Raw genomic sequence first — 21,715 nt, forward strand, 5'->3', positions numbered from 1 at the left:
AAGCGCTGAAGCAGTAGGAGGATTTTTAGAAGAAAGATTAGAACTTTCCTGACCGTTGCAAGATTCCCTTCAGTGATGGTTGGACATACAAAATCTGTCAGCAGGTGTTCCCTGGGCGCCACCTATATTGGATGTAATCACTACAGACTCAAGCATGTCGGGTTAAGGGGCTCACCTGAGAGAACACATGGCCAGGGGAGATGGAATTCCCAGGAGAAACAAAGCTCCTCCAACCTAAAAGAGCTATAGGCAATTAGAAGAGCCTAAAGGCCACTTTACACACAGCGACATCGCTAGCGATGTCGCAGGTGAAAGCACCCGCCCCCGTCGGTTGTGCGTCACGGGCAAATCGCTGTCCATGGCGCACATCGTTAGTCCCCATCACACATACTTACCTGCCTAGCGACGTTGCTGTGGCTGGCGAACAGCCTCCTTTATAATGGGTAGGTTTGTTCGGCGACACAGCGGCGTCACTAAGCGGCCGCCCAATAGAAGCGGAGGGGCAGAGATGAGCAGCCAGAACATCCCGCCCACCTCCTTCCTCATTGCCGGCGGCCGCAGGTTCGATGTTGTTCCTTGTTCCTGCGGTGTCACACATAGCGATGTGTGCTGCGGGAGGAACGACTAACAACCTGCGTCCTGCAACAGCAACGATATTTGAGATTAGAACGACGTGTCAACGATCAACGATATGGTGAGTAATTTTAATCGTTAGCGGTTGTTTGTGCGTTTCACACCCAACAACGTCGCTAACGATGCCGGATGTGCGTCACTAATTTTGTGACCCCAACGACCTCTCGTTGGGGCTTTACACGCTACGACATCCCTCTTTAGAGGAGTGTTTTCCAGTGCTAGCTGGCCAACATGTTCACATCCTTTTAGACAACAGGGTATCTGTGGCTTACCTAAACCACCAGTGGGGCACAAGATCTTTCTCTGATGAGTGCTGCCCTGGACATATTTATCCTAGCTCATAACAATCTCTTTCATTTCTCTCTGCACTATACATAAGGGGGGTGGAGAATATTACAGCGGATTTCTTGAGTCTGAACCAACTGAAGCAGGGGGAATGGTCCCTAAACTCTGGCATCTTTGACCATATAGTAATGCATCGGGGATCCCCAGTAATAGACCTCTCTGCCAACAAAGACAGCAAAAAGGTAGGCAGGTTCTGTTCCCTAAATCCCTGTGAGAATCCAGGGGCAGTAGACTCCTTCCAAATCCCCTGGAGCTCAGGACTGCTTTATGCCTTTCCTCCTCTAGTGTTAATTCCGGTGGTTTTAAGGAACACCCGGGAGGATCAGGCAAGGGTAATATTAGTTGCCCCTTTCTGGCCCAAAAGACCTTGGTTCTATTGGCTGAGTAAGTTGTCTATGTCAAACCTTTAGCTCCTGCCAAAGATTACTGACCACCTCTACCACAGCCAGTACTTCACCTTCCGGTTTCAGGCCTGCATTTGATGGCCTGGAATTTGAGAGAGAATTGTTATCAGGCCATGTTTTTTCAAGAAATCTTGTTTCTACCCTTCTACGGAGCAGAAAACCAACAGCCACCAAAATTTATGGTAGGATCTGGAAGAAATTCCACTCTACTTCAGGGGAGGTGCCAGGTAGGAAGGTCCCAGTTGGTCCCATTCTTGAGTTCTTCCTGAAGGGTTTAGAAATAGGCTTGGCTGTCAGTACTCTGAAGGTGCAGGTATCAGCTATAGGAACCCTTTATAACTACAACCTGGCAGGGGACAGTTGGGTCAAGAGGGTTATTATATCGTGTCAGAGAGCCACTCCTATTCCTTCCCTGATGGTTCATCCCTGTGATCTAAATCCTTCTCTCAGGCTTCAGTCAAAAACCTTACCCTTAATCTAGTCCTCTTGATAGCATAGCTATAACTTCGGCTAGAAGGGTTAGTTATCTGCAGGCTCCATCACTCAATTCCGCCATACACACGGATCCTAGACAATAGAGTAGTCCTAAGAACAGACCTAGCATATTTGCCTAAAGTTGCGAAGACCTTCCATAGATCTCAAGAGATGGTCCTTCCATCCTTCTGTGCCACTCCTAAAATTTCAAAGGAAGAATGGCTCAATACTCTGGAAAATCCCTTGTACAGTACAGAGAATCTACTAGATTTTGGAGGATCAGTCAATCCCTATTTATTTGCTTTCAAAGAGCTAGGAAGAGCCTTACAGCCTCGAAGGGTACAATAGCAAGATGGGTGAGGGAGGCAATTAGCGTAGCCCATTTAGCCCGGAACAGGCCAGTGCTGGAAGGTATTACCGCACATTCCTCCAGGTCGGTGGCAACTTCCTGGGCTGAGAGGGCAGACATGCCTATTGAGCAAATTTATAAGACTGCAACCCGGGCTTCTCATTCCACCTTTTTTTAAATCACTACAGATTAGATCTGTCATCCACAGTGGATTTAGCATTAGGTAGAAAGGTTCTACAAGCGGTGGTCCTTCCCTAGAGGCTGTGGTATCTATCAGAATCTCACTGGTGGTGCTGTCATAGGAGAAGGGAAAAATCTAAGTCACTCACCGATAATGGGATTTTCCAGAGGTCCAGAGGGCTACAGCACCATTACCCCCCCCTCCCCCCCTTTTTTTTTTTCTCCTGTGAATTTTATATTTGCTGTATTAAGCCACAGTTAAGTGGTAGTCTGGTGTGTTTGGTGATGGTATGTATTAGTATGGTTTCTAGTAATCCTCTCTAACACTGTAAGCTAACTGATGTGGAGGAGAGGTGCTGACCTTTTATTTCAGTCGGTTTTATGTCCTAATATGGGTGGACCTTTCTCTCTGGTGGTGCTGTCATGGGTTCTAGAAAAACCCATTACTAGTAAGTAACTTAGATTTTCTCTTGAATTCAGGTCAGGTGACTGGCTGGGCCATTCTTACAGCTATATTTTCTTTCTCTGAAACCAATGGTTTCCTTGACGGTGTGTTTGGGATCATTTTCTTGCTGAAATTTCCACCCTTGTTTCATCTTCATCATTATGGTAGATGGCAGCAGATTTTTATTAAGAAATCTTAGTACATTTGTCCATTCATTCTTCAATCAATCACATGAAGTTTTCCAGTGCCATCTCCTGAATAACTGTTCTACACTATGATGTTTATTGTTGGTGTGATGTTTTGGGGGTAATAGGTAGTGCCTTTTGGCCTTCAAACATTGTGTGTTATGGTATACAAAGAGTTCAATTTTTGTCTTTTCTTAGCAGACTATATTCTCCCAGTATTTCACAGGCTTGTCTAAATGTTGTTGAGCAAACTAAATGTGCTTGAACATGCTTTTTTTTCAGCAATAGAGTTTTGCGTGGTGAGGGTGCTTCTGTATTATGGTCCCAACAGTGCTCCATGGAACTTTCAGTACTTTAGAAATTCTTCTATAACCAATGCCATCAGTATGTTTTTCAACAATAAGGTTGTGAAGATCTTGAGACAACTCACTGGTTTTACACATCATGAGATGTTTCTTGTGCGGCACCTTGGTAATGAGACATCTTTTTGTAGCCTATCAGTTGAACCAGCTATTATTATTTTTCATTAAGTGGCAGGTTTGGTTTCTAATTACTGATAGAAAGTCATGACAGTAGCTGAAATCTAGGGCTTTTTGCACCTCTTTCTTCACGCATTCAAAACTTTTTAACCTGTGTCATTTCTCACTATTACACATCGCTAGATATATGGACACCTATGGTTTGAATTCTTTCCCTGTGTGGATTGGATGGGTTGTTACCGGCAGCTGGTGAGAAATTCATGTCAATAGCACCTTTAGCAGGTTGCGTGTCCATGATCAATGCTGCGATGTACAGTACAAGCATAGTAGATGGGATTTTTAGAAATCCCGTGCCCACTGTGCTTGTTGTTTCCACAGCAAACACTGACCTTCGGTGCTGCTTACTGAGCTGCAGCATGTTAATTATTTGCTGCGGAATCGCAAGCATCCTGTGCAGGGATAACACAAGCGAGAGACCGCAACCGCCCAATCCCAGATTGTAGGCACGGGCAGCTGCATTCTCCTGCGGGTCCCACTCGTGGGCATGTACCCTTAGAAATATATTTACTTTGAAAACTGGTAATGTGTTCAATACTTATTTCACCTGCTGTATAAAAAAAAAATAAATCTGAAAATTGTAACAAACTTTTGTATTCACCCCCCTTCCCAAAAAACAACCCCCAAAAAACCAAGTGACCTCTCCAGTAATATATCTCCAGTAATAATATAATATTTATTCATTTATATAGCGCTATAATTACACAGCGCTTTACATACAATGGCTACACTGTCCCTATCGGGGCTCACAATCTAAATTTCCTATCAGTATATTTTTGGAGTGTGGGAGGAAACTGGAGTACCCAGGGGAAACCCACGCAAACACGAGGAGAAGATACAAACTTTTTGCAGATGTTGTCCTTGGTGGGAATTGAATCCAGAAGCGCTGCAAAGCTGCAGTGCACGGCTAATCCCACCGTGCTGCCCTGATTAGTAAATTGAATCCACTTGTGTGTAATTTCTTTTCAGTGTCACTATAGTTGTTCTATGAAGGCCTCAGAGGCTTGTTTGAGAACGTTTAAGGATCAAACAGCATCTGAAAACCAAGGAACACACCAGTTTTGGAACACACCAGTATTGGATAAATTTCTGGAGAAGACTAAAGCAGGGTTAGGTTAAAAAAAAAAAAAAAAAAAAATTGCCAGTGCTCTGACCATGCCATGGGGCACTTTACAATTCGTAATCCAAAAATGGAAAAGGAGCAAGAAAAAAGCCTATTTTGAAAGTAAGCCTTAGGAAGTCCTGTTTGCAATTTTCAAAAAGCCATGTAGGGATCACAGCATGTGTAAGAAGGTGCTCTAGAGTCAGTTGAGACCAAAGTAGAAATTTTTGACCTAAATGCAAAACACTGTGTGGCAGAAAACTAACACTGCACATAATTCTGAAAACACAATCCCGACCATCAAACATAGTGATGGCAGCATCATGCTGTGAGGAGGCTTTTCTTCAACAGTGACTGGGGAGCTAGTTCGAGTTGATGGCAAGATGAATAGAGCTAAATACAGGGAAAACCTGCAGGAAAAACTTTGAGGCTGAAAAAGACTTTGGCGGGGGCATAGGTTCACCTTCCAGCAGGACAACAACCCTAAACATACTTCTAGAGCTACCATGGAATGATATAGATCAAAGCATATTCATGTGTTTGAATGACCCAGTCGCAGTTCAGACCTAAATGTCTTTGAGAATTCGTGGCAAAATGTAAAAGTTTCTGATCACACATGCTCTCCATCCAATCTCACTGAGCTATAGCTATCTTGCAAAAACGAATGGGCAAAAATGTCAGCCTGTTGATGTGCACAACTGGCAGTGACATACCTCACCCAAAAGACTTGTAGTGGTAATTGCTGCAAATGGTGTCCTCACAAAATTTGGAGTCACGGTGGCGGAATACAAATGCATGTCACAATTTTCAGATGTTTATTTTCTAAATATTTAGAAAACTATAATTTTTAATTTTTATACCTCAGAAATACATGCTTTTTGTTTTTTTTTAAATATATAAATTAAAGCACCAATAAGTTATTTTGTTGGTGTAGCATGAAAAAATGTGTAAAAGGGGTACAAATACTTTTGCAAGGCACTTTAGTTGCATTTTAGTACTTTACAATTTTCATCTGTGTGTGGTAAGAGAAACTTTATAAGCAGAAAACATGATGCTCTGATGATAAAAAACGACTGACCAAACACTGATGAAAATCTGACTTTTTTTCACCTACAAGAAAAATCACTTGACATCTGAATCAGCCACGAGAGGCTACAGTCAGATTTATTCATATTTAGAAAAAAGAACCGCTGCAGGTCTTCTTAGCATAACGAAGTGTGTGGTCAATATAAAGGTGTCATTTATCTGGTCATTCCTGGAATTATACAAATCTATATTCATGTAGAGGAAATGCGATTCAGACATCTTGGATCTTTACAGTCAGAGTAGCTGAACTATAGACTCTTAAACCTTAAAGGGAATCTGTCAGCTGGTTTTTGCTTTGTAATCTGAGGACAGCATGAGGTAAGGGTTAACACAAAGATCAAGGATATTTCACATGTCAAGATTCTGTGCGGTTCTTTTCTTAAAATCAGTGTGTTATCACTAGGGACATTATCAATTCTGTGACTAGCTCCTGTTGTTTGACTCTATCCCCTCTTGTGATTAGCAGCTCACGGACTATAGACTTTGTAATACAGAGTCTGGTGTAGGCAGGAACAGGTTTTTCAGCACTGCTGCATTGCTAAATCTAAACGCATTGTGTTAGAACCGCTGCACCTACCGTAGTAAACTAAGTGATGCATTGTTAGTCAGGGTCTTTTAGTCTAAATTATGCTCTCAGATGAGGTATAGAAAACCAGCTGACAGATTCCCTTTAAAGGGAACCTTTCAGGTCCAATATGTACCCAGAGCCATGAGCAGTTCTGGGTACATATTGCTAATCCCTGCCTAACCGTCCCTGTATACACTAGCATACAAAAAGAGATCTTTAGAAAAAGTGTTTCTAAAGATCTTTTATGTTATGTTAATGAGCGTGGGGACTAGTCCCCTGGGCGTTGCTTCCCTTGCTAAGCAGCCCCATTAGCATGTTATAACGCTTCTGTGGGTGTGCTGTGATGCTAATGAATACGCAGCGTCAGAGGAGATCTCACTCACCTCTCAGCTGCCATCACCACCCGACGCTGGATTTCAGCTGTGCATGACCCTGGAGTTTCGGTCATGCGCAATATGAAGCTGGGTGTACGTGTCCTGGCTTCAAACTGTAGTAGTGCGCATGACCGGAAGTCCGGGGTCATGCGCACTGAGCCGAAATCCAGTGTCTGGCAGTGCTGGCGGTGGAGAGGTGAGGGAGATCTTCCTCTGATGCTGCACATTGATTAGCATGTTAGCACACTCACAGGGGCGTACCAACATGCTAATGGGGCCGACTAGCAAGGGAAGACATGCCCTTGGGACTAGTCACCGAGCTCATTAACATACGATAAAAGATCTTTAGACATACTTTTTCTAAAGATCTCTTTATCTATGATAGTGTATACAGGGACGGTTAGGCAGGGATTAGCAATATGCACCCAGAACTGCTCATGTCTCGTTCCCTTTAAGAGGTACCAATGGCAGAGAGAAAAAAAACAAGGAAAAAAGCCAGATAATGTAGATGTTGATCTACTGACTAGTGTTCTTCAGGGGAACACATGATTTCTATATAGATTACACATTATGTCCCACTTTTGTTCAAAAGTATAGAACGTACGTTTCCTTTCTTTTGATGCAATTTACACCCTCAGTGCAACATAAACAAGCCAGACATCTTTGCTTTTTATATTTGAGGATAATAGTGTGGGGATTAGGCAAGTTAACAGTAATTGTTTTCTTTCTTGCTTGCAATATTCATATTCTCATCTGTTCTTTTTTTATTCTTTTTTTTTTTTTCTTTTTTTCAGGCTGATCAAAGATTTGTGTGGAATGGTCATTTACTACGAGAATTTTCTGCCCAACCTGAGGTAAAATATGCTGGTTACTTTTTTTTAGAATGTTACAAGTGGACACATCCATGCAACCAAAAATTCTCTCTAATTTCCTAGTTCCATATGCTGTACTGTATATACAATTGGTGAGCATGACCAGTTCCATTACTGTTGCATTTTTTAAATGGTTTGTGAATTAAGTCCAATTTCAGTAAAACCTGAAAACTTCATAGTATCATAGTATCATAGTTTTTAAGGTTGAAGGGAGACTCTAAGTCCATCTAGTTCAACCCGTAGCCTAACATGTTGATCCAGAGGAAGGCAAAAAAAACCCCCAATGTGGCAAACAAGTTCCAATGGGGAAAAAATGTCCTTCCTGACTCCACATCCGGCAATCAGACTAGTTCCCTGGATCAATACCCTGTCATAAAATCTAATATACATAACTGGTAATATTACATTTTTCAAGAAAGGCATCCAGGCTCTGCTTAAATGTTAGTAGTGAATCACTCATTACAACATCATGCGGCAGAGAGTTCCATAGTCTCACTGCTCGTACAGTAAAGAATCCTCGTCTGTGATTATTATTAAACCTTCTTTCCTCAAGACGTAGCGGATGCCCCCGTGTTCCAGTCGCAGGCCTAGGTGTAAAAAGATCTTTGGAAAGGTCTCTGTACTGTCCCCTCATATATTTATACATTGTGATTAGATCCCCCCTAAGCCTTCGTTTTTCCAAACTAAATAACCCCAAGTTTAATAACCTGTCTTGGTATTGCAGCCCACCCATTCCTCTAATAATCTTGGTCGCTCGTCTCTGCACCCTCTCCAGTTCAGCTATGTCCTTCTTATATATCGGTGACCAGAATTGTACACAGTATTCTAAGTGCGGTCGCACTAGTGACTTGTACAGAGGTAGAACTATATTTTTTTCATGAACACTTATACCTCTTTTAATACATCGCATTATTTTATTAGCCCTGGCAGCAGCTGCCTGACACTGTCCACTAAAGTGAAGTTTACCTTCATTTATTGCTGGGCAGCTGCTTGTTATTATGTTATAGCAACAGGAGGTTACATTTTAATAAGCTTTGCCTGTAAGTGTTTCATGCATTAGCAGGTTTGATAACCATATAACGAGCATTCAGATCACAATTTCTGGGTTTTTAGTCAGGGGTAGCATTTAATGTGATTTTTTTTTATGAAAATAAAGTTCTAAAATATGCTTGCCACAAGTACCTTTTTTAGAAATACAGCTGAAAAGATCTTGGTTCGTGATGGGCGAACCCGAACAGTAAAGTTAGGGAGTTGTACCGGATACCTAGTTTCTGTGCACTGACCCCGAACATGGACTTCTCAGGGAAGTCCGTGTTATTGTTCAGGTTTGGCCACCTGGATAAAAATAAAAAGGAAGCCAAATAGGGATTTAAGCAGGACAATTATACTTACTGAGTCTCCAATCAGCTGTCATACTGCTTCCACGTCAGCTCATTAAATCTCATGAATATTCAGTGATTTCCCCACCCACACTGTGTGTCGGTGTCTGTGATTGTTTGCCCTTAAACTAGCTGTCTGGGTACCCGGAGTGGAGTGTAAAAACAAATAACTGGAACAAAATGGCATGGGCTTCATCTGCTCTGGGTATCAAAATACAAGGGAATATTTTGATACTGAGAGCAGATAAATCAGATAGCTGGAGGCTGCCCGCAGCTGTGTGCTTTATTTTGGCTGTGTTTGAAAATAATGCTGCTTTTTTTTTTTTTTTTTTTTGAAGTATTATTTAACTAAATAATTTTAAAAAAAATGGCTTGTAGGTCCCCCCTAATTTAAATAACCCAGCCAAGATACAGCAGGCCACTGAGTGATGGTATTCTCAGGCTGGAGAGGCCCATGGTTATTGGGCCCTCCCCAGCCTAAAAATAGAATGCAGCCACCCCAGAATTGGTGCACCCACTAGATTTGCTTATCCGGCTCATTCCGATTGCTCTGGTTCCGTAGCAATCAGGATAATATAAAAAGTTAATGACAGCTGTGATTTGTCAAAAAAAAATCACAACTGTCTTCAAGCCCAAGGTTAATAATTTAATAATGGGTAGGGTTCTATGAGACACCCCTATTACTAATCGTGTAAGTAAAATTAAACAAAAAACAGAGAAAAATCTTTTTTTAGAAAAACATTCTCTTTCCCCAATTTATTCCCAAAAAACCCCTGCAGGTCTAGCGTAATCCATACCATGATGATCCATACCACTTAGACCTCAGATGTAGCAGAGTCGGGATCGTCGTACGACATTGTGTCTGTGGATTACTGCTCCTGCAGTGCCAGTGAGTGTTCATGCACGAATAACAATGGAGGATGGGAAAGAATCCTTTACATAATAATTATTTTCTAGAGGGCAGCATGGTGGCTCAGTGGGTATCACTGTTGCTTTGCAGCGCTGGCTTCCTCAGTTCAAATCCCATTAAGGACCCTATGTGATTGCAGAATTGTGACTGTGCAATGCACCAAGATTTCCCTGTATTGTCCTTGCAGGTGGATGTTTACATTACCGCATGTATCCAATTTACATGCTTGCTGTCCCATGCAGACTAGACTTCTGCGTCTTGCCTAGCTTGTTTCTATTGATAGATTCAGGGTGAGACTAGTTAACAATTTGACCGCTAGTATGCAAAAATGCATATATGTAGTTTGTCATATTTCAGTAATGTGCAGTCATGTATCAGCAGTCAATTTGCCTTTAATAAATCTCCACTAATAGAATTTAGTTACATGTTATTTTTTTTCCCTTACAGATTCATAAATTTGCAGTTCCAGTCATCCATGGATGTATCTTTTGAAATACAGTTAATGGATATAGCCAATATTCCTATTTTCATTATTTTCTAACTTTATGGGAGAAGCAGTTTGTGTTGATTTGTAGTTACATAAGCTTTTGATGCAATTTTTTAGCAAATGTAGGAATATTTAGTTGTAAGAAGTGAATGGCTTTGTGTGTGAATGACATTCTTTGCACAGTTTTTAACATATTATAGAATTAGAATCTTTACATATATGTTGTCCCCGATTTAGACTGAACGCTATACCAAACATTCTGACCAAAACCTACACATGTAATTGCACCATTTAAAGGGGCTGTCCACTACTTTTACATTGGTTGCCTGTTCTTAGGATAGGTCATCAATGTCTGATGGGCTGGGGTCCGACACCTCCGACGATCAGCTGTTCTCAGTCCTGGCGGTGGCAGCAGGCAGACGTAAATGCTCCGTTCCGGAGTTGCTCCATCTTGTGATAGTGGCCACAGCCGGGTACTGCACATCTGCCTCCCATTCTAACCAATAGGAGATGGATGTGCAGTACCCAGACGCAGCCACTATCAGAAGATGGAGCAGCTCCAAAACTGGGCTTTTACGGGTGCCGTCGCTGGAACCGAAAACAGCTGATCGGCGGAGGGGTTTGACCCCAGCCCATCAGACATTGATGGCTTGTCCTTAGGAAAGGTCATTAATGTAAAAGTAGGGGACAACCTCTTTAAGGTGATGTGCCATGTTAGGCTGGGGCCACACGGGGACTACTGCGATCCCCTTGCATGAGACTCGGCTTGTGCTGGCAGTACAGCAGAGCCGAGTGTCATGCATGTGTCCTTGCAACTGAGGTCCGTTTGTGCGAGCAGACCTCAGCTGCGGGGGGCGGGCCGGCACTCAGGAGGGGAGGGAGGGATTTCTCCCCCTCTCTCCTGCGTAGCCGGCTATAGCCATTCTCGCACTGCACTAGCAGTACACCGGAGTACCGCGAGTGCAGTGCGATTTTTCTCTCGCCCCATTCACTTGAATGGGTGCGAGAGAAAGAGTCTCAGCTTACAATCGCAGCATGCTGCGATTGTTTTCTCGGTCCGATTAGGGCTGAGAAAATAATCGCTCATGTGTGCTGACACACAGGCTAGAATTGGTCCGAGTGGAATGCGATGTTTTATCGCACTCCACTCGCACCGATTTTCTCGCCGTGTGGCTTAGGCCTTAAAGTACCACTCTGTTTTTTTTGTTTATTTTTAATTTAACCACTGTAAATATTGTAGAAATATATCTTCCCTGTGTGTAGTAAAATACTTATCATTGTCCATCTTCTACTTTTGCATGTTCTGCTCCTGTCCCTCCACACTGTCTTGTGACCGTAGCTTTGACTTGCTGGAAGTCACTGCTAACAGTTACTATCTCTCTTAACATATGTCTATGAGAGCCTCGTTCAGAGTCTCTTATACTTGAATTAAGAATTGACTTCCGGTCCGCCCAGCAAACGCTGCAGAGATTCGATAAGTCACAACTATGGTCACATAGTGTGAAAGAGAAGCGGAGGGATACGGCACCAAGGAACAGCAGAAGAAGGCAACCAGTAAGTATTTTACTACACAGAGGGATCATAAATTACTGCTATTTATCCAGTGGTGAGATAAAACAAAACAGGGTAGTACGTAAAGTTTACGTGAAGCATGGTAGAAGCGGAAGAGAAAGCTATCTGCTTGTGACTGTTAGCCTATGTGCGCACTAGAAAAGTGATTTTTCTCAAGAAAATTTCTTGAGAAACTTCTCTGAGTTGAAGATTACCGCATCTGCGGTAAAAAGCCACACCGAAACCGCGGGAAAAACGCATACGGTTTTGGTGCGTTTTTGCCGTGTTTTTTTTGCAGGTTGGTCCCTGCGGTTTTTTATGCTGTAACTGCAATAATATATAAATAAAGCATGTTGAAAAAGAAAAAAAAAAGATAAATGGATAGATTGATAAATGGATAGATTGATAAATGGATAGATTGATAAATGGATAGATTGATAAATGGATAGATTGATAAATGGATAGATTGATAAATGGATAGATTGATAAATGGATAGATTGATTGATAAATGGATAGATTGATTGATAAATGGATAGATTGATTGATAAATGGATAGATTGATTGATAAATGGATAGATTGATTGATAAATGGATAGATTGATTGATAAATGGATAGATTGATAATGGATAGATTGATAATGGATAGATTGATAATGGATAGATTGATAATGGATAGATTGATAATGGATAGATTGATAATGGATGGATAGATAATGGATGGATAGATAATGGATGGATAGATAATGGATGGATAGATAATGGATGGATAGATAATGGATGGATAGATAATGGATGGATAGATAATGGATGGATAGATAATGGATGGATAGATAATGGATGATGGATGGATAATGGATGATGGATGGATAATGGATGATGGATGGATAATGGATGGATGGATAGATATAGATAATGGATGGATAGATATAGATAATGGATGGATAGATATAGATAATGGATGGATAGATATAGATAATGGATGGATAGATATAGATAATGGATGGATAGATATAGATAATGGATGGATAGATATAGATAATGGATGGATAGATATAGATAATGGATGGATAGATATAGATAATGGATGGATAGATATAGATAATGGATGGATAGATATAGATAATGGATGGATAGATATAGATAATGGATGGATAGATATAGATAATGGATGGATAGATAGATAGATTAATGGATGGATGGATAATGGATGGATGGATAATGGATGGATGGATAATGGATGGATGGATAATGGATGGATGGATAATGGATGGATGGATAATGGATGGATGGATAGATAGATAGATAGATAGATAGATAATGGATGGATAGATAATGGATGGATAGATAATGGATGGATGGATGGATAATGGATGGATGGATGGATAATGGATGGATGGATAATGGATGGATGGATAATGGATGGATAATGGATGGATGGATGATGGATGGATAATGGATGGATAATGGATGGATGGATAATGGATGGATGGATAATGGATGGATGGATAATGGATGGATGGATAATGGATGGATGGATAATGGATGGATGGATAGATATAGATAATGGATGGATAGGTATAGATAATGGATGGATAGATATAGATAATGGATGGATAGATATAGATAATGGATGGATAGATATAGATAATGGATGGATAGATATAGATAATGGATGGATAGATATAGATAATGGATGGATAGATATAGATAATGGATGGATAGATATAGATAATGGATGGATAGATATAGATAATGGATGGATAGATATAGATAATGGATGGATAGATATAGATAATGGATGGATAGATATAGATAATGGATGGATAGATATAGATAATGGATGGATAGATATAGATAATGGATGGATAGATATAGATAATGGATGGATAGATATAGATAATGGATGGATAGATATAGATAATGGATGGATAGATAGATAGATTAATGGATGGATGGATAATGGATGGATGGATAATGGATGGATGGATAATGGATGGATGGATAATGGATGGATGGATAATGGATGGATGGATAATGGATGGATGGATAATGGATGGATGGATAATGGATGGATGGATAATGGATGGATGGATAATGGATGGATAATGGATGGATGGATGGATGGATAATGGATGGATGGATAGATAGATAGATTAATGGATGGATAGATAATGGATGGATAGATAATGGATGGATGGATAATGGATGGATGGATAATGGATGGATGGATAATGGATGGATGGATGGATAATGGATGGATGGATAATGGATGGATGGATAATGGATGGATGGATAATGGATGGATGGATAATGGATGGATGGATAGATATAGATAATGGATGGATAGGTATAGATAATGGATGGATAGATATAGATAATGGATGGATAGATATAGATAATGGATGGATAGATATAGATAATGGATGGATAGATATAGATAATGGATGGATAGATATAGATAATGGATGGATAGATATAGATAATGGATGGATAGATGGATGGATGGATAATGGATGGATGGATAATGGATGGATGGATAATGGATGGATGGATAATGGATGGATGGATAATGGATGGATGGATAATGGATGGATGGATGATGGATGGATAATGGATGGATGGATAGATAGATAGATAATGGATGGATAGATAGATAATGGATGGATAGATAATGGATGGATGGATAATGGATGTATGGATGGATAATGGATGGATGGATAATGGATGGATGGATAATGGATGGATGGATAATGGATGGATGGATAATGGATGGATGGATGATGGATGGATAATGGATGGATGGATGATGGATGGATAATGGATGGATGGATAATGGATGGATGGATAGATATAGATAATGGATGGATAGATATAGATAATGGATGGATAGATATAGATAATGGATGGATAGATATAGATAATGGATGGATAGATAGATAGATAGATTAATGGATGGATGGATAATGGATGGATGGATAATGGATGGATGGATAATGGATGGATGGATAATGGATGGATGGATAATGGATGGATGGATAATGGATGGATAATGGATGGATGGATGGATAATGGATGGATGGATGGATAATGGATGGATGGATAGATAGATAGATTAATGGATGGATAGATAATGGATGGATGGATAATGGATGGATGGATAATGGATGGATGGATGGATAATGGATGGATGGATAATGGATGGATGGATAATGGATGGATGGATAATGGATGGATGGATAATGGATGGATGGATAATGGATGGATGGATAATGGATGGATGGATAATGGATGGATGGATAGATATAGATAATGGATGGATAGGTATAGATAATGGATGGATAGATATAGATAATGGATGGATAGATATAGATAATGGATGGATAGATATAGATAATGGATGGATAGATATAGATAATGGATGGATAGATATAGATAATGGATGGATAGATATAGATAATGGATGGATAGATATAGATAATGGATGGATAGATGGATGGATGGATAATGGATGGATGGATAATGGATGGATGGATAATGGATGGATGGATAATGGATGGATGGATAATGGATGGATGGATAATGGATGGATGGATAATGGATGGATGATGGATGGATAATGGATGGATGGATAGATAGATAGATAATGGATGGATAGATAGATAATGGATGGATAGATAATGGATGGATGGATAATGGATGGATGGATGGATAATGGATGGATGGATAATGGATGGATGGATAATGGATGGATGGATAATGGATGGATGGATAATGGATGGATGGATAATGGATGGATGGATGATGGATGGATAATGGATGGATAATGGATGGATGGATGATGGATGGATAATGGATGGATGGATAATGGATGGATGGATAGATATAGATAATGGATGGATAGGTATAGATAATGGATGGATAGATATAGATAATGGATGGATAGATATAGATAATGGATGGATAGATATAGATAATGGATGGATAGATATAGATAATGGATGGATAGATATAGATAATGGATGGATAGATATAGATAATGGATGGATAGATATAGATAATGGATGGATAGATATAGATAATGGATGGATAGATATAGATAATGGATGGATAGATATAGATAATGGATGGATAGATATAGATAATGGATGGATAGATATAGATAATGGATGGATAGATATAGATAATGGATGGATAGATAGATAGATTAATGGATGGATGGATAATGGATGGATGGATAATGGATGGATGGATAATGGATGGATGGATAATGGATGGATTGATAATGGATGGATGGATAATGGATGGATGGATGGATGGATAATGGATGGATGGATAGATAGATAGATGGATGGATGGATGGATGGATGGATGGATGGATGGATGGATGGATGGATAGATAGATAATGGATGGATATATAGATAATGGATAGATAGAAAGATAGATAATCAATAGATTTATCTGTCCTCTATCAATCAATAGAGAGTCCCTGTGAGGACACTGCAGTTCTCACGGTCGGTAGTGTGTTCACATTACCGACCGTGAGAAATGACCTGTCGTTACCTCTGCCGGCTCGTTACGAGGCTGCATTCAGTACAGTGTCAGTCGCGGCTGGATGCAAGCGTCGTGGGACCTTGGTGGATTACGCCGGAGCTGTGTGTTTGGGGGGGTGTAATAAAGGGGTGAAAGAGGGGGCTTTTTTGTATTTTATTTAAAATAAAGGATTTTTCGGTGTGTGTGTTTATTCACTTTACCTTACTACTATCATGAAATCTGTCTCATAGACGCTGCCATGATTAAGCCTGCTGCCAGTTAACTCATTATTACCTGGATTGCCACCGCATCACGGCAGTCTGGGACACTCCGGGACTGCCGCATGATGGATGCGACAGTCCCGGGCAGCTGCGGCTGATATTCTCGGCTGCGGGAGTGGGGGGGGGCATTAACCCTGTCCTTCGCCCTCCCCAGCCTGAGAATACCGGGCCGCCGCTGTGTGTTTACCTCGGCTGGATGGTAAAAATACAGCGAAGCACACGCATTATTTTTTTTTTTTTTTTTATATATGTACGTTTGATTTTCTATGTGTATGCTATATGTCTGTGTCTATGTGTGAGTGCGATATGTGTGTATTCTATGTCTGTGTGTGAGTGTGATATGTGTGTTTAATCTCTGCTCCACTTCCTCTTCCTGTCATAATAACATCATTTCCCTGCAAAACGCAGGGTAGTGATGAACATTACCGCAGGTAAACCGCGGCTATACCGAGGGTATACTGCACATCATTTGCTACTTGCGGTATACCCGCGGTATTTCGCGATTGCATTACAGTGAATGGAGTGAAATACCACAGGTACCTGCGGAAAAGAAGTGACATGCACATTTTCTCAAGAAATTTTCTCAAGAAATTCTGCAGAAAGAATGTTCTTAAGAAAAAAAAAAATGCAGTGTGCGCACAGCTATTTTTTTTTATCCATAGGTTTTGCTGGGAAATGTCTGCAGAAAGGTTACAAACATTTCTCAAGAAATTTCTGCAGCAAAAATGCGTGTAAAAATGCAGTGCGCGCACAAGGTCTTAGTGTCAAATAGCATATGAGCTGTCTTGTGAAGACTGCCGAAACTGAAATAAAGCAGGATATTAAGTGTGTATATTACTCACTGTTGGGATTCCTGATTTTACACTACATCACTAGTTTTCTTCATAGCTTGGAAAACCCCTTTTAACACACTTTCTTTGTGTAATTTATTGCATGTTTCAGCTATTTTGTCCCAGCTTTTTGTTTTTCTTACCTGTGTTTCCAGTTATTGCTATACATTCCTGTTCTGTTAATGGAAAACACTTTGATTGGATTCTCATCTCTAGAAGAAGTTGTTTCCGAGCTGGAGTCAGATATTACGTTAGAGGTATCAAATGTATCTTCTGTCTACTAAGTCATAAAGAATGTGTCAAGAAACTTTGTGGAATTTAAAGTCATTATGTGAAACTTATCGTGTCAATAAATAGGTTAACTTTTTTTGTTGCCCAAATTTTTTAGCCTTGAAGACACAGCATTATTTTAGTACTTTGTTCCAAGAGCCATAGTTGTTGAAATTTTTTGTTTGATCAAATTTTTTGTGGGAGAGGTTCCATTTTTAATGATACTATTTTGGGATGCAACATAATGAGACCAATTCATCATTTGCATTTTTTTTTTTAAGTCCATTATTTTGTCTTCTGGCACTCGTTTTTTTTTTGTTGTGCCGAATACTTTAAAATGGCTTAGGTGGTTCATGAAGTTTGCGCAAAATCAAAAATGTTCTTTTATTTGCCTGTAACTTGTCTTTCGCCTTTTTAGCACAAAAAGTCGCATTGTCTGATACAATGTTGCAAAATTTGATGAAATCTCTCCATGAAGGGACTGAAGTAAATGTGTGCCAAAATGCATTGACTTTTTAGAAAGTTGCAATGGAAAATCAGCCAAAAATATCTAGAATCCCCACCCACAATGGCAAAACAAAAGAAAACAAAAACTATGAAAATATTTATTTTTTTTTTTAAAAAAAAAAGCTCAAATGGAAAACTGATGAAAAAAGCTCGAAGTAAAACAAAGCACAATTGCAATCGGACCCAAAGTGTTTAAGCAAAGGAAGAAAAAAGGAACGGCACTCACCGGTAATTGCTGTGAAGTATTCAGGTTTATTTCATGGTCAGAGGATACATGCTTCGGCGTTACAGGGAGGGAATGAGGATGGTTAGCACAAAAAGACTACGGCCGTTTCGCCCCTGTAGGTGGGGCTTCAACAGGTCTTTTGTGTAAGACCTGTTGAAGCCCCACCTACAGGGGCGAAACGGCCGTAGTCTTTTTGTGCTAACCATCCTCATTCCCTCCCTGTAACGCCGAAGCATGTATCCTCTGACCATGAAATAAACCTGAATACTTCACAGCAATTACCGTTGAGTGCCGTTCCTTTTTTCTTCCTTTGCTTAATGTTCTATGCTCTGATGCTTTTGGAACAAGCACCCCGCAGCTGTATTCAGTATAGTCCGACCTGGAAGTCTCCTTTGGTCGCAGCAGAGATCAATAGCACCGCGTGTGCTTTCTATAACTAGCTGCTGATTGTTTGATGTGGACAGTCCTCAGTGAAAGTAGTGCCCCGCAAATCCTTCTTGTTACTACTGCATATGTGTGGACCCAAAGTGTTTAAATTGTGGGGGGAAAAAACATAAATTGTAAAAATATTGCTTAGTTTTTGTTATTTGGCACATGTTAACTTTATCACAAGTGATCAGTTGTGGTGATCCCAAATATTTTGTGATTTTTTTTTTTTTTTTTTTTTTTTTTTTCTTTTTGCTTTGTTTTCCTACTTTTGTGCACTAAAATTCTTATTTTGAGAGTCATAACTTTACTTTTTTTTTTTCTATCAACATAACTGTATAAGAGCTGGTTGTTATGGGTTCCGCTTTAGAAGACTCACCTGATTATAAGACACCTAGGATTTAGAGGAGGAAAATGAAAAAATATATATTTTGAGCCAAATAGTGCAGTAAAACATTTCAATAAAATCTTAAAAACATTATTTTAACTATATAGACTCAAGAGCAGCATTATAAGTAACATGAACCATGTTTGTGAATAACATGAGGGGAAGCTGGTGGGTTGATGTGGATCTGTGGATAATGCACTGTTATGGAGGATCTGTGGATGATGCACGCTTATGAGGATCTGTGGATAATGCACTGTTATGGAGGATCTGTGGATAATGCACTGTTATGGAGGATCTGTGGATGACTCACTGTTATGGGGAATCTGTGGATGACGCTTTCTTATGGGGGAATCTGTGGATGACTCTCTGTTGTGGGGATCTGTATCTTATGCTCTTATGGGGGATCTGTGGATGACGCACTGGTGTGGGGATCTGTGGATGACGCACTGGTGTGGGGATCTGTGGATGACGCACTGGTGTGGGGATCTGTGGATGACGCACTGGTGTGGGGATCTGTGGATGACGCACTGGTGTGGGGATCTGTGGATTGCGCACTGTTATGGGGGATCTGTGGATGACGCACTGCTGTGGGGGATCTGTGGATGACGCTCTGCTGTGGGGGATCTGTGAATGGCACACTGCTGTGGGTGATCAGGGACTACCAGCCCCCTCATCCTTAGGAATACACCCACGTACTGTGTACCATACATAACTGTATTCTGAAATATGAAGGGGGTTGAAGTCACATTTACAACACTTTGGCCACTACATTACAGTTCCTCCCTGGAGTGTTTATACTAAAAATGACTACAACCCCCCACCATCCTTAATACACTCATTGTTACAGTATATTGTGAAGGCTGATGATGGGGGTTGTGTTACTCTTCTGTGTATTAGCTCACCTATTAAGGACCCTTCGTTCAACTGACAATTTTGTCAGGATCAGATCACTGATTGGTGGAGGCAGCACTGCAGCATTTGCCTCCACCAATTAGTTTCCAGCCCTGCAGAGGAAAAGGAGAATCACTGTTCTCGCTCTCCTCTTCTTTAAAATAGTCTGCATCAGGAGAATTAAAACGGACCCCACCATAATCTCTAGCTGCCCCTGCGCTGCATCAGACGCGATGGACTATAGGAAAATGGCTGCGGAGGTGGCGCATGCACACATATAGAGATCTCAACTCTCTGATATCTCAATCTGTGTCTGCACTGCTTCCGCAGCTATTTTCCTGAAGTCCATCGCGTCGGAGGCACCGCAGGCACAGATAGTGGCGCCCGCCTCCGCAGCCATTTGCCAGCAGATACATGGCGTCCTCCTTGCACCACTGTCACACCCCAGCTACGGGCCCACAGCCCCACCGATGCTGCCACTGCAACAGGAGGCCCCAGAGACCACAGCGGCACAAGCGGCACAAGCCTCCTGTGACTCTGCTCCACCGCCGCAGTGCTCCCCTCGATGACCGTGGCGGCACCAGCCTCCTGTGTCTCTGCTGCAGCGCTTCCCGGCAAGCTGGATTCAGTTTGTAAGATGAATCCCTATGTTCCCCTCAATTTTGGGGGGAAAAAAAAGTGCGTCTAATAAAGCAAAGACTATGGTATACTTTTTTGCCTCTGTAAAATTACTGTGTTCCAGTTTTTGGCTTGAGAAATTGTCTAATAGTAGGTCAACTAATAGATCTTGTAGGCTTAGAATAGACAGTCTCAGTATACACCAGGTTTATTATACAGCATTAGCAGGCGTGATAGGTTTGCTTCATTTTAAGACTGTATAGTCTTAAAAGTTAAGTTTATAACGTGTATTTTCTGACAGTATTGGTAAATCTGTCCCTATGTTTTTTATACATATTTCTAAAGAAACGTGTCATTAGTTTTTGCTTGAATGCCTTTGTATTCTGCTTTTATATTTTAGGTATTGATTCTGAGGGACATGCAGCAAACTTTGTGGAGACAGAGCAAATTGTATACTGTAATGGAGGAAAAGCTTCATTTGTGCAAGTGAGATGCTTATTGATATTTCTTATTGGCTTTTAAAATTTAGATTTTGGCTTGTCAGCAATATTGGAAAAGAGAAACATGAACTCTGGTTACTGTGAACATTCAGAATAATTTGTCTGTAAAAATTTTAATACATGAAATAAACAAGAAAATAACCAGGCTTCCTACATAGATACAGGAACAGAATAAAGCTTATTTGCATAGATACAGAAACTGAACCAAGCTTACTATAGATCCAGTAGCAGAACCAGCCTTACTATACTGGGAAAAAAAAGATAACAGAACTAGATTTACTACATGAATACAATAGCAGAAGTGGGTTAACTACATAGATTTGAGAACAGAACTGAACTTATGATATTGATATGGTAACAAAACCA

At 40.6% G+C, this 21,715-nt stretch overlaps 1 protein-coding gene across 3 annotated transcripts in view; it reads left to right on the forward strand.

Annotated features, from left to right (window-relative positions):
- The window catches only part of SACM1L (SAC1 like phosphatidylinositide phosphatase), a 543,139-nt gene that overhangs the window by 188,303 nt on the left and 333,121 nt on the right, over positions 1-21,715 (forward strand). For 2 of the 3 annotated variants that reach the window (XM_075315018.1, XM_075315020.1), the window contains 4 exons: positions 7,476-7,535; positions 10,290-10,323; positions 17,679-17,780; positions 21,250-21,335. In XM_075315018.1, coding sequence (XP_075171133.1) covers positions 7,476-7,535; positions 10,290-10,323; positions 17,679-17,780; positions 21,250-21,335 — 282 coding nt within the window. The remainder of the gene's footprint in view (positions 1-7,475; positions 7,536-10,289; positions 10,324-17,678; positions 17,781-21,249; positions 21,336-21,715) is intronic. The other variant, XM_075315019.1, reaches the window with a different exon arrangement.

The sequence above is a fragment of the Anomaloglossus baeobatrachus genome, chromosome 6, assembly GCF_048569485.1.
Source record: "Anomaloglossus baeobatrachus isolate aAnoBae1 chromosome 6, aAnoBae1.hap1, whole genome shotgun sequence".
NCBI classification, from domain to species: Eukaryota; Metazoa; Chordata; class Amphibia; order Anura; family Aromobatidae; genus Anomaloglossus; species Anomaloglossus baeobatrachus.